At 43.2% G+C, this 12,980-nt stretch overlaps 1 protein-coding gene across 1 annotated transcript; it reads left to right on the forward strand.

Moving 5' to 3' along the window:
- Positions 1-10,312: 10,312 nt before the first annotated feature.
- On the forward strand, positions 10,313-12,493 carry LOC115312309. Its single transcript, XM_029971182.3, has 3 exons — positions 10,313-10,324; positions 10,965-11,206; positions 12,376-12,493. Exons 1-3 carry the CDS (start codon positions 10,313-10,315, stop codon positions 12,491-12,493), a joined length of 372 nt encoding a protein of 123 aa, XP_029827042.1.
- Positions 12,494-12,980: the final 487 nt, after the last annotated feature.

Below are 12,980 nucleotides of genomic sequence, written 5' to 3' on the forward strand. Positions count from 1 at the left end.
CGAGTTCGAGCTTCCGTTCAGTGACCGAACACCAACGGAACGGGAGTACGTGTGTGGCGGCCACTGCCATCACCCGACGGAGACCGCCCAGCCGGCAACGAGCGGCCCGCATGCCGAAGGACGGACGCGGAGGAGACGCGGAGGGGAAAGTGGCAGCGATCCCGCCGTTCCGGGATCCGTTTCCTCCGCCGACGTCCCCTTTTTGTGGTCAAAGAACACAAACAGCTACCCACACGTGAAAACTAGCGTCGCCGGAACGAATACTGGTCTTCAGTCGACCGTTAGAACAGCCATCTACAGCTACCATTTTGCAAAATCTTTCGAGTACCGTGTTCTTTTTTAATTTTATTGTGTTGGCCCATAGTTGCTCATTGCCGGTTTCGCGTCCAGCGTAGCAAAGAAAAAAAACAATGAAGCTGCTTTATTTACGGTTTAGTAATCATTTCCGATCCGATTTATACTTTTGATGGTTATTCAAGCGGAAATTAGAACAGTATTTCTAAAAATCGCGAACTAAAACGTGACCGAGGGCACGTTTCTCGTTTCAACCAATCGCTGACGCGTCTCTTGTGACGTCGCGCTCCTTGGCCCCGCATCGGTCACGTGAGCTCCGCTTCTCCTGGCTTCTCCCGCAACTCTTGGGGCGTCGCCCCAGTCGATCCCGGCACGATTCTTACCGCGACTGTTTAATTGAATTGTGCGGCACACAAGCGCCGGTTTCGGCTGAAATTTGGGCAACGTGGCCTGAGACGTGCCTGGAACCCAGTTCAATCGCCAAAAAGACATCCGAAATTGCCTTCATTGTCCCTTTAAAGAAGACGAAAAGGGGGAGTCCCCTCTTGCTTGCACTCTCGTTTGTGTAATCCGGACACATCCATTCTCCCCCTAGAAGATTAGCCCGTCGCTCAAAATTCAGACAAAAGTTGCTTTCCCCACTCCGTTCATTCCGAAGCTGACAGAGCTGTTGAAGCTACGTGCTCGTTGGGCCAGCCACACTTGCCACGTGAGCGTGGCAAATGTGGCTGCAGAGAATGAACTCAGGTGATGAAAGGGAGGCGGCTGATTGGTCCGGTAAGCGCGTAGCTTGCACCACAATGTCAGCTTAGGGGTGAAGGGAATAAGTGAGGTCCGGTTGCGCGTGACGTCAGTTTGGACCCGATGACGCGCTTTTGGGACCGCGGATGTATCACAGTGAAAAGGCAGAGAGGTTGCGAAGGGGAGGAGGTACGAAATAGTCCGCTCTGTTTTCAAATTTTCGCACTGAAAGTCAGGCTTTTGACTTTCTACCTTTTTTCTCTTGGTCCACTGAACGATGTGCTATTAGTAAAATCCCAATCTAAAATGATTTATCCCAACCCAAAAATCGTTTCATGGGCCCTTTAAGTGGCCCTAAAACTTACAAAGCGATAAGACTCCTGATTGACTCTCGTGCTATCTGGTCGAACGTAGCTCGCTCACGGAGCTCCCGCAATCTGCTCGTGTCGGTGATTGTGGCCAAAGCAGATTGACACGCTCTTGTATTTTTTTATTAAACTTAAATGTAATATGAAAATAATCCCTTGAGAAGGGTAACAAGAGGAACAAAGGACAAACACAAACCTCCAAACACAGCCAGGTGACTGGTGCGCCTGTGTTTGGAGATTTGCGTTTGCCCTTTGTCCCTCTTGTTCCCCTTCTCCGGGGATTATTTTCGTCATTCTTGTCCAGCTCATTTGCACCTTTGCATTTAATTGCATTATAATCATAACCTCGAATTGCAAGCTTCACTCTTGTTGGTGTTAGACTGGTGGCAGCTGATAAAACCCGTTCGCTCTACTACCGTCTAACCCCTGGTTAGCTCAGTCGCTAGAGCGCTCCACCTGTAATGAAGAGGTCGCGAGTTCGACACCCGGACCAGGCGCATCTTTTTCGATTGCGCACCAGTCACCTAGCTGTGTCTGGAGATTTGTGTTCGACCTTTGTACCTCATGTTCCCCTTCTCCATGGATTATTTTCATAATTCTTGTTCAGCTAGCTTGCACGTTTGCATTTAATCGCATTATAATCAAATATGTTTTATTTCTTATCAGATGCATTGATTACTAACATCAATAAACACTAACATCAACACATTACATTTATTGATAAGACGCACTATCAAAAGCAATAAATCGGTCAAGCATTTTGGTTAGCCCAGAGTTAAATAAAAGAGTGGAGAATAACGATGAAAGATGCATAAGCGCCACCCTGGACGATTTCCTGAGCATTAGAAATCATCAGTTTTTCGGTTTCTAACCAAGTGCATAAAAAGATCAATAGAGGTTTTCTTAATTGTTTCAAGATTATCTAAGATTTATGCAACTAAGGAAACTGGGGGCCAATCACGAGGGAGAGCCCAGTGTATTGTAACATCTGTCTATTTTTAACAACCCGCCTCATTAGATTCCATTGACTTCATATTATGTGCATTAAGAAGATGCACCAAATGGAGTCAAGTTTAATAAGCTGTCAAAGTATTAAATTGCCTAGGACACAAATATTAAATGGATAGATTGTTCTGGAAAAGGGATGCAAATAGGCTAGTTAGTATATACACCAAGTTTCCCGAAATTGAGAGCTATAGTAATTGCAATGTTCAATCTACGAATTTTGATCATTTTCACCTGACGACCAGGCAACACTGACCAAGTTAGTCACACCATGGTGCACATAAACCACGTCATCATGAACACTTTTTCATTCTAGGTGGACCCCTCATTGTCCGATCTCGCCTCGCGCGTCTTGCGATCGAAACTGCTCAGGCAACCTGACAACCCCAACGCAACGCCCAATTAACTGTCCGGGATGCCTTTTCTTGCTTTCAATCCACGCACCTTGTCTTGGTTGCTTTATTTTATGGGCACAGGGACTTTCCAAAATTTTAAGTTCGGCAAGCGCATGTTCCCCTGCGGTTAAAGAATCTCATGCCGGTGTCCCATTTTATTCTGCGTAAATCTCGATATACCCCCATTTATCGTCCCAGAGCGAAAATAGATACCGAAAAAAGACATAACGCGGTAATAGAAAAAGAAATAAAGAAATAAGAGCTTTGAATACAATGATGAAAACAAACCCCGAAAACACATGACCTTATACCAACGTTACTACAGCACTCAGTTGGGAAACTCCCATAGAGACAGCTTTGAAAAAGTGGCCTCAAACTGTCTCCGAACACCAAGCTAATGACGAACACAACGCCACCATTTCTCTCGCAGTGGCCACTCGAGGAACTGCACGTGACTTCTATATCGGCAGTAGAGGTTACAGGGATGCCACCCCCGTCTCCCCGGCGGACGCGCCGCGTTGAGCTACCGAAGTTAAAATGCACCTAGGGCGGGACGTGCTACCTGAAAGGCCCGCTGAGGCATGATCGTATAAAAACAATATTAATTGTGCCGCAAAACCCTGCGAACTAAAATTTTAAAAACATAACGCGCTCCTATTTTGGTACTAAACTCCAATAAATTTTATACAAAAAGAGCCTTTTCGTTTGTTTTTACGCAAAAACAGGCTTTCAAAAAGCTCAGGGTGACCACAGTACAGACAAATGATAAAGAGTGGCGCTGTTGTCGCATTTAGCTCGGTCTCGGCGGACGCCAGCGCCCCAGGTTTCGACGGCAAGTTTCCCAACTGAGTGTTTTAGTAACGTTGCCTTATACTTATAATTATGGTTGCCAGATACTCAATGATTTCTGTCTGAAGTCGCAGGAAAAGCTTCTCCGTCCTCAAGAAAGGTTAAACAGTCCGCAACGGAAGAACAGCGCACCCCCTGAGCCTCCTGACGCCGTAGCGAATGCTCAAGCAGCCGCATCTTTGAAATCGTAGCTGTGGCCAACCGCGTCCGCTCTCCGGAAGGCAACGAATTGGCAGCCCACACAATACAAATCAAAAACCCCTCAATGAGTTTTTGTTTGTCTTGCAAGTAGCTTGAAATGGGCCGATGCACGAGGTTTGTTCCTCGAAAGCCCCTTCGCTTACACACACACACACAAAAAAAGCGAGTTTTCATTGAAAGTGTAAAGCATTAATTAGCTCAGTCACCTCGGTGAGTCTCATTTGAAACTCAGTTGGGTAGTTTTTATAAGCTCACATTGAACCGTCGCTGAATACTGGCCGCAGAATTTAATTATTTTTTAGCAATGGCATTTCAGTTAAATTTTTGTCAATAGTGTGTCAATACAATTTTAGCAATTGAATTTCAATATAATTTTTTCAGCTATGTTTAAATTGAATTTTTTGCAGCTGCATTTAAAAAGAATTTTGACACCTTTTTAGGGATTTATATCTTGTAGTTCCTTAAAACATGGAACATGGAGGGAACCTAGCACATAAAAGAAACGAACACAAGCATCACAAAGCACAGACATTAACGACATCACGCTCGTCGTTACTACTCCACAGCCTCATATACCCTACATATAAAGGTATTACATTGGCCGGACCACCTCAGTATTTATTAATATTTTCGGGTAGGCTATTTCCTCCTCGAAAGTTTGATAAGTGATAAACCATGTTTCGACGTAATTGGGCATTACCCTTAATAGGAAGCATTTTTACAACCAATAAGCGGTCGATGCGGTCACTAAATTAACAACAGCGATTCCTAGCCGGTATGCTATCGCTTCTCTTCATAGCACCACTCAGGAAAAGACGAAGCACGTTAGTTGATCGCTTTATAATCGTTTATAGCTTATTTTCTTTACGAAGTGACTAGTATACTTGGCTCAATGATGTCACTATAGTCATTGACTAAGTAAAAATGGCATGGCGTGTCTTCCAAACACCCTGCCTTCAGCACGCGGTTTATGCCTTCCACCGTGTTTTGACACCGCGCTCGTGCTTGATGTGCGCAAGGCATTCAAGACATTGGAGCGTTGACGATGGGGAGACTCAAGCTTGAGGGGAGACAAGTGAAGCACATCGCTGTTGTTCTCACCTTGACAGTGACCTTAGAGTTCTTATACTGCACGCCATGCTCTCGAAGGTGTCCAAACTTTTGGATTTCATTTCTTGGACAAATGAATCTGAACAAATATGCTCATTCTGAGAGACTTAAGCTTACGCATGGTTACTAGCAGAGGTGTGCTTGCTGGGTTCCTCAACAGCAAAGGGCGAAAACCAGCCGATGTCAACTACTCGATAAAAAAAACCTCGATTAAATCTCGCATGAGGAGACAAAGCAATGTCTGTCAAGTAATAAAACTCAAGTGCCTATCAAGTCACTAAGCTCAAATTAATAATAATAATAATATTATTATTATTATTAAGAATCTTATTGCGCGTTCAAGAAGAACCACTACGCTTTCTTTTTCAACACAAGGAAAACACTGAGATAAAGAATAAAGAGGAGAGGAAAACCAAGGCGTAAAGCGACACAAAAAGCGACATGAAGACAATAAGACAAAATAAGTGAAGTCAAACATTGATGCATATGAAAACACATCCAATCAGTCAATAGAAGTAAATTCACCAATTCGCTCCAGGAACAACCGTGGCAAAAAATAAAATCAAGAGCACCATCAGTTACGTTACTATAGCCTTATTGACGCGCAAAGACTTGAAATGCTGTCGTTGAAGATGTGTAGTTTTTCGGTGAAGTCGTAGTATTTCAGTTGCATGAGGGGTATTTGGTTGAACATATTTGCCGCAAGGGGATGAAATGAGCTACTTCACACAGTCCTGTAGTGGGGCATACGTACGCAACGAAATAAAGGATTAAATCCCAAGAAAATAAATCTTGCCGTGTAAACATTTAAAGATACATTTAATGTCAGCAGAGAGCTTGCGGGGATACAAAGTTTCGACCTTGTAGCTACAGGCACTGGAATAACTGTACGGCTCGTATTGCAAGTAGCGGTAGTCAAGAAAGTAGGCGAATTCCTCTTGAGCGCGGTCAAGTGAAGCTCCATTTGATCTCGACAACCAGTTCCAGACTACAGATGCATATTCCAAGCGGGATCGGCCAAGACATTTAAAGAGTGTCATAAATACAAACGGCTGCAAGAATTTACTCGTTGAACGGCAGATCACTCCTACAATGGGGTGATAAGCCATTGCTGGAAACCTGAAATTCAGTTTTCAGACGTCTGCAAACTGGATTTTAGGTTTCCAGCAAGATATCTAGTGAGGTTTCCTGTTCCTTAATCAAGTTAGCTAAGCGTTATACTGTTTTCTCTTTCGGTAGAGAAGGGTAGAGATCTGCGTATGGTATTGACATAAAAAAGTAGAGTGATTCCCACTCAAACGAGAAGGGACATGGATATTAGAATGGGACAAAAGTGAATCATTTTTTAAAATTCTATTTACGCCCTTGTGTCTCTTCCGTCAGAAGCTGGCATCAGCAAGAAATTATATAGAAATTTGTAATCAAAATAAAAGCGGCGCTGAAGACAGCGGTCATAAACGATGCGTAGTAAGCGTGTTTGCACACTTTAAATATTTTTAACTGCGTTTCTGGCAAAGAATTTGAAGCAGCCAAGCCGAATTCAAGCCTTTACCTAACAAGAGAGAAAAATAATCGGCTATTAGAGGCAGGGTGTTTAAACTGCTTTGTGATGCGAGATATCAGGTCCAACATCTTTGTCGCGCTGCCAAGAATAGAGGACACGTGCGAAATAAATGAGGTTCATTTTCTATACTGACGCCAAGGTCTCTTACATAAAAGATGCGTTTGGTTGAAGTACCTTTTAATACGTAATCTTTATGTATTACATTACGACGTCTGCGCAGGGACAAGACATTCGTTTTGAGAGGGTTCAGTGACAAGCTATTCGCTTCATACCACTGAACTATGCGCGAAACATAATTCTGTAAAGTTTCGCCGTTAGACAAGAGTATATAAACATACATGAAAAGTGAAAGTCGGTTCCAACTCCGTGTAACGCCGAATCACTGCGCAGATCTTGAGGAGGAGGATGGAAGGGTACTGAGGGGAGGGTATACCCTTGCTCCTCCTCCTCACCTCGTCATCCTGCCTGCTAGTCTGCCACGGGGGCCACGTGGCCTCACGGGGGGCGGTCACGTGACCTCATGGGGGCCACGTGACCTCAAGGGAGTCACGTGACCTCAGGGGGTCACGTGACCTCAGGAAAGTGGGGGCGGTCACGTGACCTCAGGTTACGCCGACGCCGGTTAAGCCGAAAACGGGCGACTAAGAGCTACGTTCTAAAAGCTTCCTGTCATCTCGGCGTTTTCAGCATATGACGCTCAATATTTTACTAAGATAAGAAACAAAAGAGGGTCAAGAATATATACACCCTTGGGGAACACCAGAATTAGAGAAAAAAGTCCCCAACCTACACTGATCTATTCGGAAACGGTTGAGACAACAGGATAGGTAACTTTGAAATCCTTTGCACAGCTCTGCAAAACAACCATATAAAGATATTTTATATAATAACAACTCATGGCGTACTTTATCGAACGCTTTTGACCCCCATATCAAGATATCTACAATGAATTTTACCTCTTCTCATAATAATAGGGGCACACAAATTAAAAAAACGCACAAATTAGTTTCAACTGACCATCCCGTCAGAAAACCGTGCTCGCAAGATACAAATTGTTGGAAGAAGTAATAATGAATTCGGTTATGCATAACGCGTTCAAACATATCAGAAAATTCAGAAAATAAAGATATGGGTCAATAGTTAATAGTAACAGAAGCGTCACCACCTTTCAAATTAGGCGCAATCACCACGTTCTTCCTAAGCAATGAAAAACACCGTACCTAAGGGAGAAGTTAAAGGCGAAGTTGAAAATAGGTAAAAACAATTAACCACTACCCGTAATAATGAAAGATGGAAGATTAAATTGGCGAACGTCGCAACGAAACTACTTGCATATAAGACTCTAGAAAGAGCGACATTTGAATATGCCTCAATTGTATGGGACCCCTTTAGACAATACCAAATTAACGATCCAGAAAAAGTTCAAAGAATGGAAGCGAGGTATATTTGAACTAAATATAAGAGAACTGACTCCGTTAAACGTATGCTGAAAGATTTCTATCTGCCACTTCTTTCTAGCAGGTGGAAAACTGCAAGGCTAAAATTTATATTTATCTTAAAAATAATTTGCTTAACATTAGCAATTTCAGGTTCTTGCAACCCCGCCAATCTACAACAGTTAGGAAAGGCCACACCACGGAACTAATGGTGGAAGGGGCAAAGAATGACACTTTCCAGTACTCTTTCTTTCGCAGAGCAGTCCTAGATTGGAATAATCTTCCACAGAGCGTAGTTGATTGTGATAGCGTTGATAGTTTTATGAACAATCTGCTCACTTTGTGGACCGAACCTTAACATAATTGTATTCCAAACTGTTACTTAGATCATAGCGTTGAGTTGGTGCTGAATTGCCTTATCTGTTATAATTTTGGTATACATGATTTGACGTATTGTACAGTGGCATCTATAGAAGTCTAGAATTCTGCAAATTTAACTCTATGCTCATGTTTCCTAAACAATCGATCTTGTTGCTTTTTTTACTCTGTATGTTACTGCAGAGCTGTAACTTGTTTTGATCATTTTTTCGCGTCTGATTGAGCAGCGTGCATTTCGTCATATAATGGTTTGTATGTTTTTGTAACTATTTCTCATGTAACAACCCGATTCGCGGTGAACAGTATTAATAAATAAATAAAAAAATATATAGTTTGCCTCAGTATGTAATTTTGTTTTTAGTTTTTTTATAGCTTCGGCGATATCTTCAATATCTACTCTAATATCAGACAAAAAGTCCTGGCAGTCGAATTTAATATTCGTAGGCTGAGCGGCATGTTGAACGGTGAAGAAGCAGTCACTGAAAAAAATGGCAAACATATTTGCAACCTCTGCAGGGGCGGAAACATAGCTATCTTAACTCAGCGGTCGTGTAGGCAAATATTTTGGTTAGTATCGCGCGTGTGCTGTTTTGCAAACCACCAAAAATCATTTGGGCTTCGGTTCAAGCTACACTGAATTCGGTCATGGCTTAAGCACTTATCTGTAGCGTACAAACTTTTAGCATGGGCACGATAAATGCTAAGCTGATCATACCATAATGTATTGCCATTTTGTTTGAATAGTCTGTGAAAAGGATGTATAAATGACAGAATTTTTTTATATACCCAATAAGTAACTTAAGTAATCAAAATTGAGCACTTAATAATAAAACGCGTTTGAAAAAGTAATGAGTAAGTTACAAATAATCGGTATTGAGCGCTTTATTGTAAAAGTCATCATATCTAATTGGTAAATTCAAATGAATATATATTGACTTCATATTGAGCAAACGCAATAGCATTCTTAATAAATACATCCAAATGAATGGAAATTGAGTTCTAAATGAGCGAACTCAACTGCACCTAATGGAAAAATAAAAAAAATATTTTTTCGCTTTTTTATCAAACTCAATTACATTCTTAATGAGTAAAATCTAAAGAATATATTTTGCATTTGTAATGAAAAAACTTTTTTTCATTCTTATTGAGTAAATTCAGAAGTATATATATATTGAGTTCTTAATGCCAAACTCAATTGCATTCCTAATGAGTAAATTTTATAGAATCCATATTGAGTTTATTATCACCAAACTAAATTACATTTCTAATAAGTAAATTCAATGGAACCGATATTGAGATTCTTATAGTCAAACTCAGTAGGCGCCGAGTTTATAGTGAGTTTAAATTCGCTCTATAGGAATACAATAAGAACTCAATTGAAACTCTGATAATTTTCGTAAGGGTTAGAATCAACAGGCAGAGCAGCACTCCATTGAGCGGCCCTTGAAAGCAAATGGCGGAGGAGCACCCGCTCCTGGCACGTGTCTTGCACGTTTCCCGAACTTGAAAGCGTGAATTTTATCGCGGGACTATACACAAATCAGGGAATGAAGCTTCGGTGCCCAATGACTAATCCACTTTGGGGCTCTTATATAAACGAACTATTAATATGAGTGCCCAGAACAAACAGATAGATCGAAGCCCGTTCGCCACGGTTTGCAGTCACGTCACGCGAAGCGACAGTCGTGCCTCGCACACTGATGAGATGCCGGTCCGCGAAGCACGACGTGGCCGGCAAACCCCGCTCCGGCAGCTGACCGCTTTCAAGGCCAACGCAGGATAAACAAGAGCCTGCAGACTTCAGTAGCGCTACGAGAATTCGGGCGTGTCACATTGCGATCTGGGAACACGCCTGTTTACGCCTCGTTCGGATGATTCCTGGTAGGCCCCAATAAAAGTACCATCGTGTCCATCCTGTGGCACAGTCTACACTCAGTAGAGTCAGTGGAAGCATCTCCGTCAACAGAGAATATGAACACCTTTGTGAGTGCCTCCCCTGCCCCGAAGCGCTTTTTAAAAAATTCGCCAGCCTAAATTGTGCCGCTCTTTTAAGGCTGCATTATTAACTGGCGTCCAAATCGTCACCCGGAGTTTGATACGCTTCGCGTTTGCGATTCGTTCGCAAGTGTAAAGGAATCATAAGTGAGGAACGCACACATTCTATCTGTGTTACGAGGAAAACTCTAGGATTAGACTTTTTTTTGTGTGTGTATGTGTGTGTATCTACTAAGAGGCCCATTGTTTTATCGATTCGCCGGGATGTTTGGTAAAACCTGACAAACGTTCCGACTTCTGGTTTGCTTCTGAGAGTATACCTTCGCCAATATTTTGAATCGAGGCTTGCGATCTTGCACCGAAATGGCGTCAGAGTTTTCTGCGTAATATTATACAATAATACTAACTGGGAGCTCGTATAAGGTCATTTTGTAGTCGTGTCCTAAACATGACTCTAGCTTTCAAGAGTGCCAATATAAAAGCAAGGGTATGTCAGCATACATAACTCGTTTTTTTCTTGCCGTCAGACAAAAATTGTTTTCATCGCCAACTACAAGCAAAAACATCTTAATTAAATGAGGGTAAGAATACTTTCTTAATAAAAGCCTGCTCCATGCTTTCTTTGCAGACCTCCCTGGTGCCCTGCCTCGTCCTGCTGGCCGCCTGCTGCCAGGCCGGCTACGTGGCCCCACACGTCTTCCACGCTGCCGCCGTCCACGTCCCCGTGGCCACCACAGTGGTGCGTCAGCCGGTGGTGGAGCACCACAGCGAGGTGGCCTACGTGCCACCCCACGCTCACGGGTACACCATAAGCCAGCAGAAGGTCGTCCAACCCAAGACCACCGTCACCAAGCACGACCCCTTCTTCGGGTGAGATTCTTTGCTTCCTTAGGAAACAAAGATTCTTCCACAACCAGAATTTTTATGTTGATACGATAGTCCCTGATAACTTAACGAAGGCAGGATGTGCCGCACGCCGATCATCCCATTACCGTCGCGCAGCCAATGAGATTGTGTCATTAGCTGATAGGAAGCCCGAATTTCCGATGAGGAAGCAAGAAGCGTGTGCATGATACTTTTTGCCCTTCGTTTATTAAACTCTCCGCAACTATAGGAGCAGAATAGCAAATTGGACGTTTTCCGAGTCGTATTTATGGCACCTTAATATGGTCTTGGCGATCATGTATTAATGGTGACGAGGTTGATTTTGTTTTACTTTTTTAACCCCAAAGGAATCAAGAAATACATTTAGTAAAGCGCCGGTCGCACACTTGCAACCGAGTAGGGCCGAGAGAGACTCTTTCGGCGGGGTAGCTCTTTCGGCGGGGTAGGACCCGCTCCGTCAAAACTGGTCTGTTTTGCCTTCGCACGTGGCTTAAAGCCTAGACTTGTCTTTCTCGGTCCTAGACGGTTGCAAATGTTTAAATGGCGGCTAAGGGCGAAAGAAAGGAAAGCGGTTGATGCCTTGATAAATTTTCGTTTATATTGCAGAACATTTTATGCTTCAATTATAATGCAGTTAATTTAAAATGACACCCGCACTTTGGTGTCCGAACAAAATGCAGACCGTGACTGGACTTCCAGTTCACAAACCGGGGTAGAGTCGGAGTTTGGGTTGTGTTGGACAAGGGTCAAAAACATCGGACTAGGACGCTCAACCTCTAAGAGCCCTACTTTGTACCCCGCAGTTTTATCACTTTCCAGACGCCTCCAGGAGGTGAGGAATGTGTACACTCAACGGCCACGCACTCCAGTGTTCGCATTTCAAACGAACCCGGTACCTGAATGTTCGCTTTACAACCCACGTACTGAGGCTGCACGTAATTTTATGCGCCTAATCTCGTGGTGCATTTGACACCAACAGAAACAATTACTGTCCCGTAATAAAGTTTATTCATTAAAAACAAAAATGCATCCTTCCATAGCTTACTTTTGTCCCAGATATGAGATTTATGTACTAAAATCCTTGTTGTTGCATGCCCTTTGCTAAAGACATTTCATTCTGAGTCTAACACATGTCATCTTTTTTTTTTTCACAGCACCTACCACCAGGCCGAGGTGCACCACGCTCCAGTGGTGACCGGCTCTCACAGTTCCGTGCACCAGAGCCGAGGTGGACACTTTGTGCACCGCCCGGTCGGCACCGTCGTCTACTAAGCACTATCCCCTTCCACGCATTTGCTGCCTAAAATGCCCCACTCCCCATATCCTCTCCCCTCCTCTCACTACCCCTCCCACTCCAAATGATATTACAAGTTTAATTAAAGAATCTTCACTGTGTCTATCGTCCTTGTTCTACAATTACTGCTCAAAGGTTTGCGTTTCCAGTGAAAATTGTTTTAAACCCGCCGTCGAATTTGCAACTTTCACGACCTATAGGGGGCGCACTGGTGCCTATCAAAATGGCTGTCATCTGGATGATCGTCGTAGAACAGCGGTACGAGGCTGGGTCTGTTACGCGTAAGTAATTCTAATTTTGCTATATACGAGCAGTATTAGAGCCTTACGTTATATTTTCACGTCAGGAATGTGTAGGCAAGCCCTTTTATTATGAGGCCAATTATCCAGGAGCTAGGGAGCGCGATTCTCACACCGCGGTACCACCATCGCTGAAAGTTGCGAATTGCCAGTTAAAAAAATGTGA

The sequence above is a fragment of the Ixodes scapularis genome, unplaced genomic scaffold (genome assembly GCF_016920785.2).
Source record: "Ixodes scapularis isolate PalLabHiFi unplaced genomic scaffold, ASM1692078v2 PGA_scaffold6__148_contigs__length_123643588, whole genome shotgun sequence".
NCBI lineage: Eukaryota > Metazoa > Arthropoda > Arachnida > Ixodida > Ixodidae > Ixodes > Ixodes scapularis.